This window comes from Euprymna scolopes, chromosome 28 (assembly GCF_053919585.1).
Source record: "Euprymna scolopes isolate OS-2025 chromosome 28, ASM5391958v1, whole genome shotgun sequence".
NCBI classification, from domain to species: domain Eukaryota; kingdom Metazoa; phylum Mollusca; class Cephalopoda; order Sepiida; family Sepiolidae; genus Euprymna; species Euprymna scolopes.
In genome coordinates, this window is record NC_136509.1 from 92,725,505 (window position 1) to 92,750,433 (window position 24,929).

General features: G+C 35.2%; 1 protein-coding gene across 2 annotated transcripts in view; it reads right to left on the reverse strand.

The window, feature by feature from the left end:
* Positions 1-24,183, reverse strand: part of LOC145249736 (coiled-coil domain-containing protein 171-like) — a 282,316-nt gene extending 258,133 nt beyond the window's left edge. The window contains exons 1-2 of one of the 2 annotated variants that reach the window (XM_080111637.1): positions 23,997-24,183; positions 1,936-2,048 (exon numbers count right to left, since the gene is read on the reverse strand). In XM_080111637.1, the coding sequence (XP_079967763.1) occupies positions 1,936-2,028 (93 nt within the window). In that variant the 5' untranslated portion in view covers positions 2,029-2,048; positions 23,997-24,183. The remainder of the gene's footprint in view (positions 1-1,935; positions 2,049-23,996) is intronic. The other variant, XM_080111638.1, reaches the window with a different exon arrangement.
* Between the last annotated feature and the right edge of the window lie 746 nt (positions 24,184-24,929).

Genomic DNA, 24,929 nt, shown 5'->3' on the forward strand with positions numbered 1-24,929 from the left:
CCAGTGTTGGTTAGTAATAATCGTGAGGAGATTTTATTTTGGATGCGAATACGAAATGTGATTTTGAATATTTAATTAGGGTTTACTTGTAGAAAAAAAAATCCTAATGCCAGGGTTTCCTGACAAACCCTGTACAGAGAGACCTTAGACACTCACGGACAGTGTCTAGTAGGCATTCAAGTTCTCTCTTGCAGTTTGGGTTAGATCTTGCGATGCCAAATTAATCAACACAGACTTAAAGAATACATTCCACAGAATCATTTGGACACCAAGACTGACCCCATCACCAGCAATGCACATATTGACCAGCATCGTAATTTAATTTTTCACAAATAAATTATTATCATTTCTGATGATCTAAACAAAAACAAAAACAACAAAAAAAACTCACTGTTAACTTTTTATTGTAAAGAACTATAAATTGAATGCATTTCAGGTGGCAAGGAAAATCTGAGGTGCTTGTCTGACTTGCTATTTACCTTATTGCTTCCCCTCACCACCTGAAATAATTTCGCCGAGAGTATAAAAAAAATGCATATTGTTTTATTCATTAATTTTTATATGACGGTGCAGATATATTTATTGATATCAAATATATATAAATAGATTAAGACGAAACGAGTGTGAAAATTGCTTTTAATAAATATTGTTATTTATCAAAAATAAAATTTAACTTTTTTTTCTTTCAAATTTTTGAATAATAAAATATTCATCTTCAGGAAATTGGACAGTTTTTTTTTTTCTTTTTTTTCTTTCTCTTATATGTCACTAGCCCGGGTGTTTGGAGGCGTATGTTGAGCAAAAAAAAAAAAAAAAAAAAAAAAATGAAAAAAAATGTGGTAGTAGGCAGGCAGGCTCAAACCCATACCGCGAAAGAGAAAAAGAACGTTAAAAAAAACAACAAAAAAAAAAAACGTAATGTCTTTGCTGTTATGCCCATTGCCAAACCGGAAGTGACAAAGGTTTAAATTAAGGCTAGTCAATCGAAAAGAGGGGTTGACTTCTGAAAATATCAGCAAAAAAAGCGACCCCTCTTTGTAGAAAAGTGCCCAGTGGAAGGTGAAGGAATTAATGTTTTAGCCAATTTTTCAATATTTGTCGTCCGAAGAGTCAAGCTTCAAAACGATACTGATCTTGTGAAAATCCGTGCCTCTGTCAAAAGTTTTAAGCAGACATACAAACATACATACATACACTTAAACAGACAGGTGAGATTTATATTATAGATGGTGGTGGTAAGTCCTGGCATGACTTGAGATGTTTGGAGTTAAATCAAAACGATGTTTATATGTCTGATTACAATTTTTGACGTCTGTCGTGTAATAAAAGGAAATTGTTTGAAACACTCATTAATAATTTAAGACTTAACAGTTAGAAAGACCAAACGAGTGAGAAATTGTTTTTAATAAATATTGCTATTTATTACAAACTAGCAGGGGTATCCGGCGTTACTTGGGTGTGTCAAGTAAAAAAAAAACGTGGTAATAGACAGGTAGGCTGGAACCTGTAATGCGAAGGAGAGAAAAAAAAAAATACCTGACGTCTTAGTCAATGTCTCCATGGCATGACCAGAAGTCATAAATGTCGAAATTAAGCATAGCCAATCGAAAAGGGGACGATAACTTGCAATAATGCCGGTGTAAAAATCGACCTCTCCTTGTAAAAAAACTGTCCAGTTGAGGTTGAATGAATTAATGTTTTTAGCCAATTTTTTGATATTTGTCGTCCGATTCATCTGCCAGAAGTTTTTGGTAGACATACAAACACACATTTTGCTTTTTATATATTTGAAAACAAAATTGATATATAGATGTTTTTTTATTATAATAATGGAAGACATTACGCAAGTTAACATGCAGTTATGAATATCATTTTGCCGTTGAATCCTATAATTCTATTGGAGAAACTGAACGAGAATAAAGAAATAAAAATTACCAGACAGTCACCATCCATATTAGGTTGTCGAGAAAGATTTAAAGATGATCGTTCATGTTCCACTTGGGATGTTCGGATCCTTTTATCAGACATGATTACATTTCAAATGGAGTCTGTGAAAAACAAAGTGAAATAAACGTTATGCCATTTATGGGTGTTGATCGTTATCGTTTCATCAGTCATGGTCATAATACCTTTAGCCAGTCATGGTTGACAGAATGAGAACAATCTACTCATGAGGATTAGATAAAAAGTTCAGTTTGAAATTCTATCCATTCCCCCCGCCCCGAAATATCTCAAGTCTGATGAGAAGATCCCTTAGTTTGAGAAGTTGAGAATTTTGCTGTATAGACCAACAAGACGAAAAAGTGGTCAAAGAACAAATATATAGCAAATAAATGTTACCAAAGGCAAGATAAGTTACTCTTCTACCTACTTGAACAAGTTTTTTTGTGTTCTAACTTCTTTTAAAGCGTTTATTTCATTTGAAACACAAGTTGTGCCAAGTTTAAAGCTAGAACAAAAAAGAAATGACTGACATTAGACAGTCATCTAGGAAGTCTCGATAATCGCTCGAAAATCTAAAATTAAACAAAAAATACTAGCAGAAAACTACCCCAAAAATGTCACCAGCCGTTTGAAAATGTAATGTTTTACCATTATCTTATTTAATTTCCGATTTTTGAACGATTATCGAGACTTCTCAGATGAATGTCTAATGTTGGCCATTTCTTCCTTTCAAAATGCTCACCTGAAAATGAGTCAAGTACGATAACTACTAGGCCAGCTTGCCACGTCTTTAAAAGTGTTTTCAAACCCACTTATTCTTTGCATAAGAAATCTGTCATGTGAACCATTCACACATACACGTTTGTGAAACAGTTGACAAACAGATAAAAATTTGATGACCCCTATGTACCAATTTTGACCCTTTAGCAGCCCTTTTTTCCACATGTCTGAATACCCTACATACCAAGTCTGTAGATAAAAAATTTGTTGAGTATATAGGTTGAAAAGTGTTCTCACTCACTTTTATAGATATATATAGATAATGAGATCATTCAAGGTGAATGGCAAAGCAGGATGATTAATACAACATATAATCTCGATGGTAATGAGATGTAGGCAGGAGTCGTGTTGGTGGACATCATATTTGGAATGTGGCTATCGTTGTTTTGAAAATACCATCAAAATCTTTCATTTAGCATACCTCTTTCTATAGTTAAAGAAAGTAGAACTTGGGTTTATTTTTGGCAGCCTTGTTTCCCTTATTTTGTCCTTTAGTTCTCACATTCCATGAGCAATGTTTCTGACAAAGGGTGAAGAACTGCTGTTTTCCGGGCTGGAATCCATACATCTAATGCTTATTGTTGGTTAGTCTTTGATCTGGGCACTTCTGCATTTATCAACTTGTGGTTTCCACAAAGTTTCATGGGTGTGCTTGACTGCTGACAGAAATAACCAGAAGCGGACGATCACAAGATGTTTAACCACTACGAGAAAATTATAATGATAAACAGGAAAGATATGAAAATACAATAAATACTATTACAGACATGTATCAAACCCAACCCTATAACCCTAACCTGCGCGATTAAAATTAATTTTTTTTTTTCCAATTTATAAGACGTAGCATTTATAGAGAGACAGCACATTCGTTAAAAATTGGGGAACGCTCAACTGACCTTTTCCGGTTATTTCTGTCATCTGCCGAGCAAGCCCGAGCCAACTTTGTGGAAATTGTGGGTCGGTAAATGCAGAAGCACCCTTTTTTTTAGCTCTTTACATCAAGTGGATTCATCCCTTATTTGGAGAACTTGATTGGAACAAGACGAGCATGTGGGGTTCCCCTCCACAAGTGAAAGATTTACTTTCACCATGACTAATATTTGTGCAAAATTTTAAAAAAATCCAAGGCATGGTTATTGAGAAAAGTATGAACAAATGAATGGATGAACGATTTGGAGGCAATTTTACCCCTATAATGCCCCGTAGGGGGGCAACCAGAGTTATCCTAGAAAAAAAAAACAAACGTTCTGGCAAAAATTTACTTTCACCGTGAATAATGTTTGTGTGCACAATTTCCAAAAAAAAATCAAGGTGTGGTTATTGCGAAAAGTGCAAACAAACGAACGGACGAACAGAAGTGAATTACTAGGTCAAATTCCTCTTTTGTTGGGGGGGCGGGGACCAAAACATAATGTCCAGATTTAATTATTCTCTGAGATCATCAGATTTAAGCTTGTCTTTAAAACTCACATTACATCTCAATCGCATAATTTTCAGATCACTTCTCACCATGCAACACATCTCCTCAAAAGGTTTCAGTTCCATGTATCATCACACTGGATACACATGCCTGATAGATTTTTCCCTTGGTTGACAGTCATAATGCTTTGCTGGTAACAATCTAAGTTATAAGGTTTGGACTATAGGAAGAGTGAGAAACTGTCTTCATGCCCATCTTGATCAAATAGTCTATGACAAGGATGGAGTAACCTTGGGACAAACTTTGCACAAATCTTCTGCATCTTCAGTTCCTCATAAATAATTGTGTGTACAGTTCACACACTGACATCAAACTGTGCACTTCTCGCCTCTATAGATACATGACGGCCTTTATCCATGAAATTCTTTATTTGGCCAATCAACTTTGGTGTTCTGACTTCCTTACTCTGCCCACACCTCTCATCAGCCCTCACAGATTCTCTGAATCTTTTGTGTCACTCAAAAACTTATGTTCGATTCATGCAAGATGGTCCAAATGCAGTCTGAAGCATTCCATACATTTCTGTGGTATTTTTTTCAAGTTTAAAACAGAATTTTATTGCATATCGCTCTTCTAAAATGTCCTCATGTCCAGATTGCATTTTTTAAATTCACCAGCTGTGACAATTAGGCTTTAGTACGGTGTATTCCAATTCCTGCTGTAGCTGTTCATTTAAACCTGAAATCATAAAAATTGGCCAGTCATTTCATAAGACGTATAGCAATAACATATTGAATTTTCAAGAATCTATGACAATTTTAAATGCCTGTACAAAAAAAAAGTCTGGAAACTTATTGAAGGCACCCCATATTTCCTTTGGAGAATTGTAGTTCATGTTAGGTGATCTGGTCACACAATGACCAATCAACCCACAGTGTGCATTAATTTCAACTGATCCTTGAAGGACTACTTTCAGACGATTAGGGAATTATGGAGTCACAGAGTTTCCTGATACCAATGATGAAAGACATTTTCTCTTTTTTTTGTCTACTGAACAGCCAAACAAGGTCATTGTCCAATGGAAGACATATCTCAAAGAAAACAGTTCAACATTCTTACTGTTATTCCTTTTCTACGAGGAATGTTCCAAAAGTAATGCTTCCTATTTTTTATTCCACCTAAATGGATCAGAGGAGATTGTGCATGTGTAGAAATAACACGTTTAGTCGACTTACGTCTGCCAAGTTCTATTCTTTTATCAATTCTGACATCTTATTAACCATTTTCAGCAGCTAAAAAATAAATCGAATTTGTTCCACAGATTCAAATCCCGTATATATCAAGTTTCAAGAATGTAGACCAATAATTGATAGAGGAGTTTGGTAGAGACCATTTCTCACACAGACAGACAAAATCATATATATATATATATATATATATATATATATATATATATATATAGTGGATACAGGGGCGACAACCCAGCAAAAAAAACAAAAAAAAACCCTAAGCAAAATTCATCCCAAAGCAGCAAAACTGAAGCTAACCTGCCAGGACACTATATACACAAATGTAGGCAAATTTGATTATATTTTATTGGTTTGAAAATATAGGTTCTTTTTACCAATTGTCATAAAATTTTAAACTATAGAATAGTATAATTTTCAAAAAGCCTGCAAATTTTCATGTAGTTTTGTTCCATAGAACCAAATTATAATTTCAAACTGTTAAAGACGGATAGTGAGTTTTTCGGTGGCACTTAACAACAGATTTTCGGCCTTTGAGGTGGTCACCAATGTAGAAAGTCAATAGGAAAAGCTAAAGAAAAGCATGAAGGAGGCGATAGAAGAGAATATTCCTCTAAAAGTTAAGAAAGAGCACAAGAAATGGATAATACTAGAAATCCTTGACAAATTTCAGAGTGGTGACAGAAATATGAGTGACAAAGCTCTGGACTTTTACAATCGAGGCATCATAAGAGGTTGATAAAAGTGCATTAACACTCATCTGGCTGAAACCACTATCAATAATTTCCCCCACTCTTTATCTGTACTTAAACCTAAACGTAGATTCCATGAACAAAGCTTCTTTCTTAGAACTGCACACCTGTGGAACTCTCTTCAGTTTACCTGCTTTCCAGCTGACTCAAAATATGTCCGTCTTCAAGTCTAATGTAAACAAGTTCTTGATGAGCCATTCCCCTTAAGTAATCCAATTTACCAAATTTACACTTCTAACGATTATAATATTGTCTTTTTGACCACTGTACACTCTTTAACGCTTATCATCGAGTGGCCTCTGGGCCTTGATAAGTGGTGATCCCCTTATAAAAACAAAAGAATGCTGGTGATTATGTAGAAGAATAAATTCTAGAGCACAAAAGGTCGCTCATTTTAATGGTACCACTCCTGTCTTCAAGGTTTTAATTTCTAAAATCGGGGGCCTTACTTTTGGAATGACTCTCGTACACCATCTTAATTTTCAGCAACTTACACCCAACATTGTAGGTCACTTAAATAAACACCTAGGCTTTTTTTCCTTTTGTCCATGAAAAGATAGCCTCCTATACTGATCTCAGCTATGCTTTGTTTTAATGGCTAACATTGTCCTTTTGTTATTTTATCATTTATGACGTCATAAAGGATCTGTTCCAGTGCATACAAATCTCCTTTGTAAGTGCCTGATAAGCATATGTCATATGTCAGCCAAAGGCTTGTGTGCAATATTGGTATGATGAAACTTGTAGTGACCACTAGCAGCAGATGCATCAGCCCAAATGCTCCATACACGGGCGAATGGTGGCCTTATAGAGGTACAGGATACTTTCAGGTGTAAGTAGCTTTCAAGCACGATAGAGAGTCCATCTTCCTTGCAGTGGCCCTGCCAATGTCCTCAATTTATCCGTTCCAACTCATGTTCCCTGTGAACGTTAGGCCAAGGAGTTTAAAAGAAGTACTTTCACGTAATGTATCTTTAGCAATTGCTAACATTGCAACATCAAAGCAAATCTAAAGCGGTTACACATGGACCTTGAGACATGGGAGGACGTGGCTGGGAGCAGGTTGGCATGGAGGAGCGCTGTCCACAAAGGTGCTGCGCTTTATAGTAGTGACCTAAATCAAGCTGCTGAGGATAAACGCAAGCACAGAAAGGACAGATTATCAACCAGACACACCCAACCCCACCCCACCACCACTACCTTTATCTGCCCAAATTGCACAAGACAAATTGGGTCTAGGATTGGGCTCTATGCTCACCTGAGGACCCACAGAAGCCACAACGGAGGACAGTCTTACTCGGACACGAGTGACCGCCGATGATGATTGGTAGTTGAGAAGGTTTCTTGCAATTATTGAAGGAAACAAGCTTAGTCTTGGCAGCATTGAATATGACCATCTGTCCAGAAACAATCAGATGGTTTGGAAAGAGATGAGCACCATCAAGATTTGTCAACTTAAAGACATGCTGCTTGATGGACATTAATCATGCAGCATCTTATATGAAATATGTGTGTGTGTGTCACTGACCAAACATGATGTTTGACCAAAAAGACTTGCAGCTCCTTTGGTTTTGTATTTAATGAATGATGTCATATGAGATGTTATTCTTTTGTGGCATCCTTAAGAATCCAAACTCCCAGTGTATTACACATCAATTTGATGTCACAAAGAGATGATGTCATCTCTGTGACATCAGGCAGTGTGGATAGAGACAAACACACACACAAGATCCACAGAGTTTTAGGTAGCACATAAATATACATAGCATATTCTGTGACAATCTAATCGGCCTTGCACTATCAATTAAGCTCTAATTCCTGCCCTATTGCAGCAATCTTGCATCGCTATGCCTGTTTTACAAGTACTTCAATGGAACATGCTCTGATGAACTCTTAGCCATTTTGCACCGTTGACTGATATAATCCCAACTAACTTGACAAGCAGCAAAATCCCACCCCTTCACTGTAGAGGTCCCTAGCTGCTGAAAAGCTTTCTATTCTATTAGTTTCTTTCCTTAGACTTTGGAATTTCCTCACTTTTCCAGCTTCCCTGACTGTACTAACATGCAGAAATTTAAATATAATATGAACAGACATCTTGCTGCTCAACTTCCTACATAGTTCCCTGTAGATTTAGTTCCAAACAGTAGTCACTTACGTCCAAATGGCAATATGCCTTGTTTAGGGTTAAAAAGAAAAAAAAAAGTAACACTACCACCTGATTTTCTCAGACTGTCTCACTTTAAAATGATTTAGTTTTATTTACTACTAGTGGCATTGCTCGGGTGTGGAGACGTGATGTAGTAAGGAGTCAATACAATAAAAAAAAAAAAAGATGCAGCCTGAGTGGAGAGAGGTGTGAAAAAAAAAGTTTAAGTGAACAGTAATATAATTCAGTTTTTGTTTTAAATGAAAAAAAAAAAATCCCATTACGTAAGCCTCAAAATAAGAAGAAAAAAAAAAGGAGTATCCAGGAAGGCTCCAACCTGTAACGCAAAGGAGGAAAAGAAGGTGAAAAGAAGCAAACCGCTTCACCCCCGCAGCCCCCATGACATACGCCTCCGCTGCCGTTCAAATTAAGGCTAGTCATTGCAAGCGCATATGATGACTTTGCAAAAATGTTGACGAAAAAGTGACCCCTCCTTGTACAAAACTGCTAAGTTGAGGGTGAAGGAATGAATGTTTTTAGTCAATTTTTCGATATTTGTCGTCCGAAGGATCGACGTTTATAACAATACCAATCTTGTGAGGGTCCGTTGTGTGTGTGTGGAAAGTTTTTGCGAGACATACAAACGCTCACACATACATTTTACCTTTTATATATTAGACTAGATTATATTAGACTGCGTTGCCCGGGTATTTGGGGGGGGGGTATGTGGGAGAGGGTGACTGTTTCAATATAAAAAAAAAACACGATGTTAAGAAAAACTGGAAAAACCAATACAAAGCAAAACAGCAAACAAATGTAAAAAAAAAAAAAAAAGGAAATAAAAAGGTGTGAAAGAGAAAAAAAAGTTTAGGTAGAAAGACAGGCTCGAACCGGAAACATCGAGGCTAAGGTGGAAAAAAAATGACAGACACATTACCCCTACACCAAAGAGACATACAACTGCGAACGAATAAAATTAAAGCTTTAAAAACACTTGCAGGTGGTTTTAAACTAATGTCAACGTTTTCTAGGTCAAACATGACGTCATTGTCGTAGTAGCAGGATGAGAGAAAATGAAGGAACGATTTTTTCGGCACCCCTCCTTGTACAAAACTGATGATTTTAGGGTGAAGGAATTAATGTTTTTGGCCAATTTTTTTATATTTGTTGGGCGAAGTTTGGAACTTTAAAATGATACCTATCTGGCGAAAATCCGTGACACGTGTCAAAAGTTTTTGTGAGACATACAAACACACATGCATACATACATACATACATACATACATACATACGCACATTTTCGCTTTTATATATGTAGACTAGCCTTCGTGCCCGGCGTTGCCTGGGTGTTTGGAGGTGTGTGTTGAGCAAAAAAGAAAAAAAAAGTGGTAGTAGGCAGGCAGACTCGAACTTGTATGGTAAAGAAGGAAAAGTGAAAAATAAAAAAGTGACATGTTAGCTGTTGCACCCATCGCTAAACCGGAAGTGACGTAGGTTTAAATTAAGGCTAGACAATCAGAGGCGATGACTTTCGAAAATAGCGGTGAAAAAAGCGACCCCTCCCTGTAAAAAAGTACCCAGGTGGGTGAAGGAATTAATGTTTTTAGCCAATTTTTTGATATTTGTTGTCCAAAGGGTCGAGCTTCAAAAGTGATACCAATCTCGTGAAAATCCGTCGCCTCTGTCGAAAGTTTTTGCGAGACATACAAATTTACATACATACATACATTTGAACAGACAGGTGAGATTTATATTATAGATTATTGATGCGCTATCGTAAAATCATCTCACTACATATGGAGAGGATGGAAATATGGGAAGACTTGTTGTCAGTCAACTTGAAAAAACACTACAGATCATACATGGCATAATCACATTGACACACTGGTTTCCGTAAGATCACCAAAGTTAAGCGACGTTGAGCCTGGTCATTACTAAAATGGGTGACCAATTTAGGAATTACCGACGCTGTATGTAGGAGGACGTCAACATCTCCTTGCAAAAAGTTGCAAAACAACTAACGTCGTCATCTCCCCTAAACGGGGATATACATGCGACTGGGAACCGCTTGCGAATTTTTCATACTCCCATGGAACTTCCTCCTTTAGAGGAAGCCGGTTAAACCCAAATAGGGTCAGTGCCGTTACACACACACACACACACACACACACACACACACACACACACACACACACAGGTTATTGTCATTGAGTGATCGCCTGTGTGAGAACTCCTAGTGAGTACAAATAATAATTATGGAAAACGTAATCGATAGAAAAGTTAAGTTGCTGATCTTGTCTTGCTTTATATAAAGAAGAGGTGACAAGACAACAACAATGAAAAATTAAAAAAAAAAAAGACAAATTAGATGTTGAAACGGTTCAAATGATTAACATGAAAACGTGACGAGGTTTGTTGGTCTTGTTATGTTTAAAAATAACAACAGTTTTTACGCTTAAGAAAAGACTCTCATCAGCACAGCAATTAGTAATTAATTGATGCCACAAACGAGAAACGTGTAAATCAAACAGCAACAATTAATAATAAGCAAGACAATCAATAAAAACATTAATGAGTTTCGATGAAATAATTAAGACGATTTCGGATGTTGTGTTGATTGGGAGAGAGAAAAAAAGCAAATAACGACATGCTCATATTGTTTTTAAGATTGTCTTAAAATAATGCAGCATGCAAGCGAATATCAATTGGCCTTTCTCTGTGAACTGGACTTGCTATCTCAACTGTCCTACATCTGTAACGTTACACACGTTTACACGTGTTACATTGTTAACATTTAGGGACCCAACACGTTGTAGACGCCATTGCAAGGAACATAAGAAAGGAATAACTCGACTCCCTTTTTAACTTAGTGAAACCAACATTTATTTACAGGCATTTTCCTGTCGCCTTCAGCCACTGTGTGTGACATCTCTCTCTGGCCTCCTCTGACGTGATCTCGCTCATGGGCCACGTCTCTCAAACACATCTTAAAGATATTTCGAATACCAGGACTACTCACTTCTCTGACGTAATTCCCGGTTTGCACACGTTTTTCTTTTTATAATCTTTTTCCTTGCCTCGATGTAATCTTGAACACCGTCCACTCATTTGCATACAGTTGCCAATCCAGTCGTTTTCGACTTTTATAAGTTGTCTTCAGTTGAGTGATTAATTAAAAATCACGTTGGTGAATTTATTGGAAATACGATTAAAATCGTTTAAAATCATTTAAATGCCTTGTAAGAGAATGTGTCTCCAAAAATAACTTGCACAACGGCACAACTAGAACCGGCATCTCTTGCCGACTAACATGCCACCTATCTTCTCTGAATAGCTCCATTTACCAACACTTTACAACACATGACACCCTCAAAACTGAATGTAGGAATATACTAATTAAAAACACTGCCATTTTAGCCGTCTCACGTTGTGATCTGTTCTTCCAGATCATTGAAGCCCTACTAATCCGTATGAGAAAAAACAAAAAAAAAAAAAAAACAACCATCAATCAGACTCAACATGAAGGAGAAAACGCGCTTAAGTACTTTTAATGGTTTTAAATGATTTAAATTGTATTTTCAATAAATTCATCAACGCAATTTTTAATTCATTACTCGCCTGAAGGCAACTTATGGAAGTTGAAAACGTTCGCGACTACGGCAAATTTCTTTCTACACTCAAACAGAACGTTCAAACATTAACCCACCAAAAAGAAAAAAGAAATTGTCCCTGCTCTTCAATGAAACATGGATTAGAAAAAAAATGCTGCTCAAGTCTACTAATCCAGAAAAGTGGATCTTAGTTTACTTTTAACAGCCTTTTAATTCTCGCTATTCTTATTTTGCCTTTTAGTCCTTATATGAGCAATATTTCTGACAAAGGGGGAAGAATTGTTGTTTTCTAGGTTGCTATCAATCTATTTAACACTTATCGTTTGCTAGTTTTTGACATAGGTTGTTTTTAGTTTCTTACATCGAGTGGCTTCATGTTTTGCCCAGAGTGATTTTCATAAAAAGTGAAATCTCTCATTCATTCTTTCAACGTGAAATCTTTGAGATGACGATTGATTATTTCGATTATTCGAGTCTCATCTTGGTTGTTATTTTCCCGATGTTTCAGCTGGTCTAATCTCGGATGCATCTTTAGTGGACAGTTGAAATAACAAAAAAAGTTTAAAAAAGAAAAAAGTGGTTCATTTTTTGTGTTGTTACATATAGTTTTAATGCTTTTTAATTGATCTAAAATAAGTTTCCATGAGCGGTTTACAAAAACATATTTTTATGTTTTTCGTTCTTTTTTTTCTTTTTTTTTTTTTTTTTAGAGTGGAGTATTCAATTATAGAACTTGTATAGTTTTTAACAAGTGCTTCTGCAGTTTAATTAACCGTTTTTTCCTTAAGTAACGCGCTAGGTGTGTCAGAATTTTTTGGGAAATTTTGACACCCTTAACACAAAACTGCGAATAAAATATACAAAACTCGTAATTTCTCTTTTTAAAGTGGTTTGTTTAATTTCTTTATGGAATATATTTCCAAAATAAACTATCAATGTTTTTTTTTTTCTTTTAAAACAGTGTTTACAAAGTGCCTGCACGCGCTCATCCAGCCATTTTTTCTATGTAATAAAATGAATTGAATTTTACAAGTTAAATTGTTTTCAATTTAAAAATCTATCAAAATTTTTCTATTGGTTCAATTTTTACAATATTTGCAGGTTTAATGTGGAATTTTGTGAAAAAACAACAGTACTTAATTTTCATGCCGAAAAAAGTAATATATTAAAGAATTACGAAAATATATGTTACCGTGACATAGGCGGACATATATTCGGTGGGTTTCTAACAGTATGTTGTATAATTTTTTAGTTTGAATTCATTTTCCCAAACTTACCGTGTTAAGTAGCGAGCATGCCGCCATTTTTCTTTTTCAAACATATCGATAAACACTGCATGATTTTCGAACTGATTACATGCTGTATAGTGAGTAAAACCACTAAAACCTTTTAAAGTTAGATAGAAGAGTAACTTATCTTGCCTTTGATAACATTTATTTGTTATATGTTTGTTTTTTGATCACTTTTTCGAATCTATATGTATAGTAACACAAACCCCAAAATGCTTTTAACTATAAATAATTTTCTACCAAATGAATTTTCGTAATTTTGGGATATATTACTATTTTCGACCGGACATGTACTGTTATTTTACTTAAAAACAACATATTTTTAAAAATCGATCTGTCGGTTTAACAAGCACCAAAATAAACTTTTAAGTAAATTATCGATTATAGACAGAAATACACCCACGCAATTCGAAGTTATATTTAACAGATTTGGCGTTTGATGAAAGTAGATTGATTTTTTTTGTTTTTAAAGAAAGAATGATAAATAAAAATAAAATTAGTTACATGTACATCAGATTTGATACGGCACAATCACGTTGACATACTAGTTCTCACCAGATCACTGAAGTTAAGCAACGTTGAGCCTGGCCGGTACCAGATGGGAAGGCGAGGCGTCAGGCGATGTTACTGCGAGGTAAAATACCAGGTTGAGAAACTGGCACGATCTATTCTTCTCTCGAGGGTAGATAGGACTTTCTTAAGTTGTGGTATGCACCCCGTCTAGTGATGGCGTCACAATAAAAATACCCTTGATAGTCCTAGCGAAACATCAAGTATTCAGCTACCGACAAGATTTGAATTACACTACAAACTCGTGTAGTGAGTTCAATCTCGGCTACAGCTGTGTTGGATGGATGGATGGACATCACATATGAAAAAAAAAAAGGAGTTTTGAGTAATTTTTGGTGGTACTTAACCAGATCAAAGACGTATAAGATGGCTACTAAGGTAAAATTCGAGGCACTTCGGCATTACACGGACGGCGCTATTGTTAGGGGGGATAACTCTAATTTCTTCTACATGGCAAATAAATAACAAACAAGATTTTTTTTCTGAACACAAAAATATTTGAAAAAGCATTTATTGTATAAAAATGTATCAATATATAATTGTTAAAATATTTACTGAAAAGTCTACATAAGAAAATATAATTTTAATAAAACAATTTTTGAATTAAAGTGACATTGGATATTTCCCCTGGAAACATTTTTTGAATTAAAGTCAAATTGTATTTTTTCCAGAATAATGTAATAATTTAAATGAAATATTTTTCGAATTAAAAGCAACGTTAGATTTTTTTTTTTCTGAAACATTTTTTGAATTAAAATCAAATTGTCACTGTATGTAAGAAATTATTTCTCACATCCCAATTTACTCCCTGTAGAGGCAAAAGAATCCACAAATACAAAAGCCATATCTTTTAAACTCAAAATTTATTCAAATGTAACAGCAATGACAGTTTATTGGTTCTAGTATCGTCCATTTGAAAAACGGTAGCCTGTTTTGCCTCCATACGCATCGAGCCAGTAGTATGAATTCCTATTGTCGGAATATTAGTTCTTTGTTTCTGGAAAGGATCCATGAATGTTCATGGTGGACTCTGCTGGAATATTGGTGCCTATAATTAAGCATAATGTGAGTCACTTGTGACTCTAGATGAATTGAGATAAGATCCAATATTTGGTAAATAAACATGAAATGAACTGTTCTTGAATGTCATCCTTAATTTGGATAGCTTCAGCAATATAAAGTTGTCTCTACTTGTAGAGATGTGGTTCCTTGTTCACCAACTGCTTGGTGATACAACATGAAGGAATTGTCGTGGCTCCCTCCAGTGTAGGAGCCGCTGGGTTTGGAGTCCATCTGTTGCCGAGTCTCTGCGTGGACTGAAAGTAAAAGCATGATACAAAAGCGCATCAAGCAAATCACCTGACACATTCAAAATTAACCAATGACGGCCAACCACTAAACTGCGATGGCAGCCAAACAAAACAAGAAAGATGGCGACTGTATATGGAATTTCTCACACACTACAAAGGAGAGGGGGGAAAAAGTAATGGATAATCATTACTTTTTTCCCCAATACAAATTAATTAATAATACGGTTGGATAAATGACAAATAGGAAGTTAATCCAATAAACAAGTCCTAACTCAGACAAATTTATAATTTCAATATGTTTCAGTTCAGTCAAACTTCTTAATATGTTTGTTTGTTGACAATTCAAATTGAGATTCAATAATTATAACTTTAATTCAGTTAAAATTTCTTAATATTAACATATGTGTGCCACTGTCTGTTGTTAATTTTCAGTTTAAACTTCAAAATTCTCATGCATCCAGACATTAACTAATTTTCACCATATAGAATGACCTGCAGAGCTTCATTCTTACAATCAGAACAAAGCCACTCCTCTAAGGTATCTTGCTGATTAACTCTTAGGTAGCTGAAATGGTACCAGCTGTCACAGGAATCGCAGCACACCATAGGCGATATTCCATCATTAGAAACTGAACAGTTTGGATAAAAAAGGGACCTCCTTCTTCTAAAAACTCACTTGATACAATATCATCATTACCCTTAATTTCCAAGGGCACAAGATTTTTTAAGATATGGACCTGTTCACAACCATCCTTAAGAATGACCATAGAACGAACATTATTGTCACTTTCAGTAATTAATTTAATTATTTTACCAAGATTCCAAAATTGTCTGGTTTTGTTGAGAGACTCCAACAGATAACTTGGGGGCACAATTGCTTCCAATTTTGGTATCGACTTCTCTTAATGACAAGAGGTAATCATTATGCCAGATACGATTGAATTTTTCAACAAATTTATTCCTCACTTCGAGGGAATGTAATAAGGAGGTCCTATTTGGGGGGGGGGGGTCAGGACATAATTCAGAATCATAATTATTAATAAGCAAACGATGTTGATAGCCTGTTTGAAGAAAATGATTTGGAGTTAAAATACTAAAGCCGCTGTCGGTATAAGCAATATAAGTGAAAGGTCTGTCATTTATTGCCTTTTGCACATCAGAAAATGCAGTCAGAAATTCAAAATAATCCAACTTTGTTCTTCCTAATAGTTTCCTCAAACATTGCTTGACAGTTTTAATTAGTCTCTTCCAGGCTCCCCCATTCCAGGCAGAGTAAAGGAGAATTGTTCGATGGATGATGTGAATGGATTAAAATTGTTCCTTCAACTCATCCGCTTCGAGCACATTTGACAATATTCCAGACGCAACAAAGGATTTTGTGTTATCAGAATACACATGCGTAGAGATACCAAATAAATTGGTAAACCTAACAAAGGCCAGCATGAAAAAGTGGGTGCTCATGTCCATCAATAATTCTAAGTGAATTGCACGCAAACTCCTGCATGTAAAAAGTAATATTTACATTTTAACTTCTACCCCTCTAACTTTTATGGAAAATTGACCGGTGAAATCCACACAGACTTGTTTCAATGGGTGAACAAAGTTCACCCTGTGAGCAGGCAATAGTGACCCTGCAGGTGCCTTACAAGGCAGAGCATTTCTTTTTTTACATACAATGCAAGTACGCACGAAGGCTTTTACGGCTTGTCTCCCCTGAGGGATCCAAACCCCAGACAGCCTTAACTTACTGAGAGTTGAATTAACCCCCATGTGGTAACAGTTAAGATGAGCTTCCCTAATCGCCAGTTTTGTTAAATAATGATTTTTCCCCAACAAAAGGGAAAACTTGACCTCGAAAGGGAGAATATCCGAATTCTGTATCCTACCCCTGGTTCTAATTAACCCATCTTTATCAAGGAATAACCCTAAGGCAGTAACCCTAAGGCAGTAACCCTAAGGCAGTAACCCTAAGGCAGTAACCCCAGGGGAAGGCACAGAAGGTTGTTTCAAGTAACCTAATTCCAGAGAGAAAGCCTCTATTTGCATATTAGCAAAAAGCAATAATTTTACCCTATTAAAATTGTCAGCACTACAGTGGTGCAATAGATCATAAAATTTCAACACCCATTCCAAGACGCTGATTGCCTTAGATAAGCTGGAATATCTTGTAATATCCAATGGGAAGGTATTTTCAGAAGGATGTGCCTCCTGAGAGTACAAACCTGATACAATTTTTTTTATTAGTTTCGTTTAGATAAGGTAAGGGTGAGATTGGCAAATCAATGCCATCTCTATTGAGCCATTTCGGGCCATACACCCAGAAATTGAATAACTGAGAAAATTTAGAAGTGTTGATACTTCTAGTTAGAAGATCTGTCGGATTTTCCGACGAAGAAACATATTTTAATTTCAGTAAAACTCCAAATTTAATATCAATATCTTCTGAAAATTTTTTGATCTCTGCGATCCTGTTTTCAATGAATATATTTTTCTTGGATCCTTTACTGTTCAGGACCCACGAGAGGGCAATCTGGGAATCAAACAGCAGGGAAAAATTATCAATTTTAAGGGGCCGCAGAGCATCCAAAATCTAAGGGGCTACCTTAAGGGTTAAAAACATAGGCAATAGTACCAAAGTAGGAAATGACTTCCCTTTAATTGGGGCTACTCTGGCCTTTGCAAACAACAGAGAACAATTCGCTCCCTGTTTCGCATACAGGGTGAATCCATATGCGTTTTTCGATGCGCCACAGAAACAAATAAATTTGACAGAATGATTTTCTGACAATACATGCTTGGGAAATTCAAATTTCCCCAAGTCATTTAGATCCTTGGCATGGGTTTGCCACAGCTTATTGAGCTCTTCGGGTATCTGCTCATCCCACGACAACTTGCTTTTCCAGATCGAACTGACAATGGTCTTCCCCTGTATCATGACGGGGAGAAGCATAGATAAGAGGTCATATACTCCTGATATTTGCGAAAGAATCCCCCGTTTGGTATTGACCTCAGGGTCCACTAAAGTGGGAGAAAGTTTGAACGTGTCCCCGAATCAAATCATATTGGTATCCCAATACCTTCTCAAAGGCTGGGAAGGGAGAAGAAATAGTTTCATCCTTCAACATTTTATCTTGTATCTTAGAACAGTTAGAATTGCAGGATCGCAAATCAAATCTTTCCTCTAACAATCTGCTATGAATATTGTTATAAATAGCAAGTAGGGACTCTCCATCACAACTAGTGGTGACAAGATTATCCACATAAAAATTGTTGGAAATAGCATCCGATGCTGCATCTTTTGCATATTTTTCCGCATGGAATTTCAAAATGAAGTTCAGAATGAAGGGGCTAGCATTGAACCCAAATATAATTGTTTTGTACCTGTATGTACATAATTTGTCACCTTTTTTAAGGAAAAAACAAAATCTGTTTTTATCCTCTTCCGATTTAAGGTGAATTTGTAAAAAGGCCTTCCTTATATCATGTAGGACATATTCGTTTTCCCTGAATCCCAGAAATAAATCAAATAATTTAGCAGTTAAGTTCACGCCCATGTAAGTAGCGTCATTAATTGACGTTCCCTATCGACGTTTCAGAGAGCAGTTAAATACGGGACAAATTTTTGTCGTCACTCCGGGTCCCTCCTTAATAACGGATCTATGTGGAACCCAAATATAATCCTCATATTTCCCAGGCGGGACAAAAAACTGCTCCACTATTCCACATTCCACATAATTCTCAAACACTTGGAGGTACAACCAATCTCTAATTACCATCTTTCGGAACTTCAAATATCTAGTGAAGGCTTGTTAACTTCTAACCACTTCACAGTACTATTTATACAAAGCTTTTTGGCTTCCCACTTAGTCGTTAATTCTTTTAGGGCCATATTTCGTCCCTAGAGAACAGTTAATAAAATAACAGAGATATAATTATCTGCAAATATTAAGCTGGCGAAAATCGCCAATATTATTCCAAAATGGAATTGTAATCACAAATAAACAATGCTAACGAAATTACCGTCAGCAATTAATCGACCCCAAAACTAGGGCAAATGCTCTAAGGAATATGATCAAGCTACACATTTATAACCGTATTCGAAATTCCCGAGCGACACCAAGGATGCCTGAAAAAATGGGGAGGGGGATTAAACCCTTTCCTTCCCACTATTTTTAATATAATTTCAACTCACATTATCATTTGAAAACTGGCAACAGCAGCAGCACAAACAATTCAACATCAAACATGGCATTAATCTCAATTCAAATCAATCAATTAATTTAAAAATTAAATTAATCTCCAATGCGTGAAGATAAAAACATTCAAATATAGTGTGACTTTTAGATTTAAACATTTAAATTACAGAAAAAAAAAATCATTAACGGTTTCTTTATTCCCGTTTCTTTTTTTTTTCTTTACGTCTACAAAATTTGAACCAAAGTTGTTTTTTTGTTTTTTTCCAATTTAGTCACGTGGGATTTTAATTCGAAAAATGCAATTATAATACGCTAGTAACTTACGACCCCAATTTCAAGGTCGGGTACTTGTACAGTTTAATCAAGACATTAAAAAATGAAAATATCGAGCAAAGGTTATATTGTACGTATCCGTTATGGAATGAAGTTCTCCGGAAAAATTCACTTAATTTGATTAAGTAGTTTTTTTTTTTTTTTTTTTTTTTTTTTTTTTTACAGCTAAAAAACAATTTGTTATGATACCGAGCATGGTAGCAATGTTTCGATTTTTAGGAAGAAAAGCTAGTGTTGAAGGTGGAGAGGGAGTGTCGGCTCTTTAAACTGATTTATCTCCCCGTGGTGTATTCCAAAAATTCAAAGATGGCTACCTTCATTGCGCTCTCATTAAAACGTGTTTTTCCGCTGTAAAAAAACAAACAAACAAAAAAACAAAAAAAACCTACTCAAATTAAGTAAAAAAAATTTTTTTTGAGATCTTCAGTCCAAAACAGATACGCACAATATAACCTTTTTTTTTTTTTTTCGATATTATCATTTTTGAATGTCTTGATTAAACTGTACAAGTACCAACAATAACAACAACAACCCGAGTTTAATTTTGTGTAGACGTTCTTTGGTTGTTGCCATAGTAACTCGTTACTGAATTTGGCACTTCTGCATTAAACGGACGGCGCTATTTTTTTTTTTTTTGCGTTTCACTAAACTGTCACCAGGTGGCATTTCTCTCCATTCAAATTGTTAAAAATTAAAACTATAATATACTGTCTACCCTTCAGCAGGTGGCACAAAAAGATTAAAACTATATTTTTTTACATGTGAGAAATTCCATATGCAGTCGCCATCTTTCTTGTTTTGTTTAGCCGCCATCGCAGTTTAGTGGTTGGCCGTCATTGGTTAATTTTGAATGTGTCAGGTGATTTGCTTGGCACGCTTTTGTATCATGCTTTTACTTTCAGTCAACGCAGAGACTCGGCAACAGATGGACTCCAAACCCAGCGGCTCCTACACTGGAGGGAGCCACGACAATTCCTTAATTGATGAACAAGGAACCACATCTCTACAAGCAGAGACAACTTTATATTGCTGAAGCTATCCAAATTAAGGATGAAATTCAAGAACAGTTCTTCATGTTTATTTACCAAATATTGGATCTTATCTCAATTCATCTAGAGTCCCAAGTGACTCACATTATGCTTAATTATAGGCACCAATATTCCAGCGGAGTCCACCATGAACATTCATGGATCCTTTCCAGAAACAAAGAACTAACATTCCGACAATAGGAATTCATACTACTGGCTCCATGCGTATGGAGGCAAAACAGGCCACCGTTTTGCAAATGGACGATACCAGAACTAATAAACTGTCATTGCTGTTACTTTTGAATAAATTTTGAGTTTGAAAAAATATGGCTTTTGTATTTGTGGATTCTTTTGCTTCTACAGGGAGTAAATTGGGATATGAGAAATAATTTCTCACATTTTCTTTTTTTTTGCAAAACAAGCTAGATTTAAATATTCTCAGTTTTTTGCATAATGATTATTTTTTTTGATAATCTGTGCAAATTCTTGATTTAAGACGAGCAGATTCCTGTTTCCCCCCCCCCATAATTTGAGCAAATTATTGTTGATAAGTTTTAACGTAATTCTTAGAAACCGTAGTTTTTTTTTTGAGTTAAAGGGAAAAAAGATATTTTTTTTTGTTTCGTTAAATCAGAAAAGTACTTATTTCATTAATGTTAACTCCTGTCGCTAAAAACTAATAAGACTTTGATGAGTTTCGATTAACGATGTGTTTAAACTCATAAAAAAGTAAGTAAGAAAAAAAAATTGGAATTCTTCTTACATTTGAAATTGCGTTAGATAATAATTTAATTCGACCTTGGGTACTTGTACAGTTTAATCAAGGCATGAAATATATATATATATATATATATATATATATATATATATATATATATATATATATATATATATATATCGAAAAACGGTTATATTGTACGTATCCGTTTTGAACTGAAGATCTCAAAAAAAAAAAAAAAAAAAAAAAAAAATTCACTTAATTTTATCGAATAGTTTTTTTTTTTTTTACAGCGGAAAAACACGTTTTTATGAGAGCGCGTTGAAGGCAGACATCTTGGATTTATTTGTAAATTTTTGTTTGAATTTTAGAAACACCACGGGGAGATAACTCCAATTAAAGCGCAGACACTCCCTCCCCATCGGTACTCATGCAGAGAGTGATCCGTGCTGAAATAATAACGTTATTTAAAAAGCCATTCTTAACGTGGGAAGGGGAGGGTGTTTTGTACCTATTCTGTACTTTAACCTTACAATTGAATAAAAAAACATATCATAAAACTTTAATTAAACGTGGAAATACGATTTAAAAAATAGCGCAGATCATTCTCTGCATTAGCACCTCCCCATCTTTAATTCTAGCTTTTCTTCCTAAAAATCGAACCTTTTGCTCGGTATCATAACAAATTGTTTTTTTTTCGCTGTAAAAAAAAAACAACAACATAAAAACAAACAAACAAACAAACAAAAAAAAAACTACTTGATGAAATTAAATGAAATTTTTTTCGGAGAACTGCATTCCATAACGGATACGTACAATTTAAACTTCTTTTTGATATTTTCATTTTAATGTCTTGATTAAACTGTGCAAGTACCAAAATATGAGACAGAAAATTAATGAAACGACCGTTATAAATTTTGTTGTACTGATCTGGCTATTGAAATAATCCCTCCCTCCACCTTTTTCTAACCCTAACCTACTTTTATTGCATTTGGTAACAATTATTTGTTAACTATTTTTATTTCAAACTTTTATTTTCTGTTTAAAATTCTGATATTTTTACTTTCTTTCCACCTCAGAATTCACCGTTAAATTGACGACTTTTATAAGTTTTCGGATATGCTGAAAACGAATATCAGATTTAAATTTCGTGCAGATAAGTAATTTTCTGGATATTAAGACCATTATGATCCAATGTAATCTATTATGTTTTCACTGGTGGCCATGTTTTTTCCAACTGAAAAGTACTTATGTGGAAGCGTGTTGACCCCCTCCTCCCCATGGTAAGAATGGCGAACGCCAATTACATTTATTAAGTAATACATTGGAAAAATATCTTAATACCCAGAAAACTATTTGTCTGCCCTAAATTTGAATGCGATATTCGTTTTCAGCACACCGAAAACCTATAAAAATCGTTACTTTAAAGGTGGGTGTTGAGTTGCAGTTAAAGTAAAAATTTACCCATATTTCCAAGCATTGACAGTTTTGGCAATAAATTTTGATCAATAAAAAGTTAAATTTACAAAAATATTTTTGGACCATTAAAAATCGAGTTCACGCATTTTTATTTTCCAGTCACACAACATTTATTTAGTTAATAATTATTATTTGTCTCTCCACAAGAGCAGAGTTAAACACAAGATCAGTTTTTAATTTGAAGAAAATCCAGCTATCCCCAAAATTAAATAGGCAGTTTGCATTAAAATTAAAATTACATCAGTCTAGAAGGGTTTCTCCTTCCCTGACCGATTAGTAGATTTTTTTAACAAAAAAACAAAACCCCCCCCCCCCCAAAAAAAAACAAAAACCCAGTCACAATTACGTCCAGTTTAAAAATGACGCACCCTTAATTTAAGTCAAGGACGATAAATCAGTTTGTCATACTGAATTGGTTGCACAATTCTTCTACAGATAATTTTTCGTAATTCTTGAAATTTCTACTAATTTCGACATGACACGCAAGTACGTGATAAAGTTTATATCTGAAATGCGTGGGTTTAAAATATCACCAATCTACACAAGCAGCAACTCTGTCCTTTTTCAAATTCTTTTTGGGAAATGGTAGATATCTATGTTTGCGTGAAATGCAGTAATCTATACAGCAAATAAATTATTAGCGCGATTGAAAAATTTGTTTAAAAAATACACTAGGGAAACATTTTCAAGTAGATAAATAAAAATTTAAAAAAATCAATAAATGTACCCGCCCCGCCCCGCCCCACCCACCCACACACAATGTGATATCAGTAAAAAAATGTTTTCATTTTATATTTTTCGTTTTCATTTCAGAAACCCGAGTTTCATTTTGTGTGATCGACATTTACCCGTTGTCGAAATTCGTTACTGTTACCGGATTTTATCGAACCATTATTGGAATCCATGGGGACTGATCTATACAAGAACTTATTATTTTTAAAAAATTCTAATTAAAACAAAATACATTATTTTTAATTGATTTAAAAACTAAAATAGCATATTCGTGTTAAAACACGACATGTTAATAAAATGCGGACATTTTTGTGATTTATTCTTACAAAATATAAAAAAACTGATTAGTTATTCGATTTTTTTTTTTGCCATTATTATACGCGCCGAGAGCGGCGTCGGGGGATCGAATGTTTTTGTTTGTAAAGGTAATTTACCCACCTCATAAACATGGGATAGAAATTTATCGCACTGGACTCTTCAGGGGTTACTTTAATGCGGCTGATTATAATAAACGAGGCGGCCTGTTTTTCTCATTTGTATTTGTTGTATTCAAGGACGGCATCATTGTTGTCATATAAAGCGCCATCTTGTTGGTTTGCTACCGTTTCTACATATACTGACATCTGATTGGTCAAAATACGTTGTCATGACAACATAGGACGCACTGCTTGTTGGCGTCTTTAAACAGAATGTTCCGATTTACTTGCCTCCCCACGAGAGCAGAGTTAGACATAAGGGCGGTTTTTAATGTGGGAAAAATCCAGCTTCCCCAAAAGGGTCCTCTGGATAGGAACAAAAATAAAAATTGCCTCAGTCATGAAGGATTTCTCCTCCACTGACCAAGGATAGAAAAGGTGTAGTGTAGCCGGGAGCGCCGGTAGCGGTAGCGTTAGAACAGATACTAAACTGTGATCTTGGCCCGATGTCATAAGATTTAATCCTGCAATATCAAGAACTACTACTACTACTACTACTACTACTACTACTACTACTGTCGTCTTAGTAGTAGTAGTATACTACTAATATGACCACACCCGAGAGCATCCTATCTATATAAAACCACAATTCGCCTATGTGCATTTGTTTGTACTGTTTTCTTTTCCTTGTAAATTTTTGCACACAAAGACTAAACTAGTACCAAAAGTATTTTTTAGTCTTTATGTGCAAAAATTTCTTCTTCTTCTTCTTCTTCTTCTTCTTCTTCTTCTTCTTCTTCAACAACAATAAGGAGATGAGGATTGCTTAGTGGTTAACGACACAAACGGACAACCTAGGTTAACCAAGTTCAAATCAAGATCGTTTCACAGAAATAATTATAACTTACGGACGTTAGCAACCTTCACCTGGTTCTTCCTGTAAATACTCAGTATC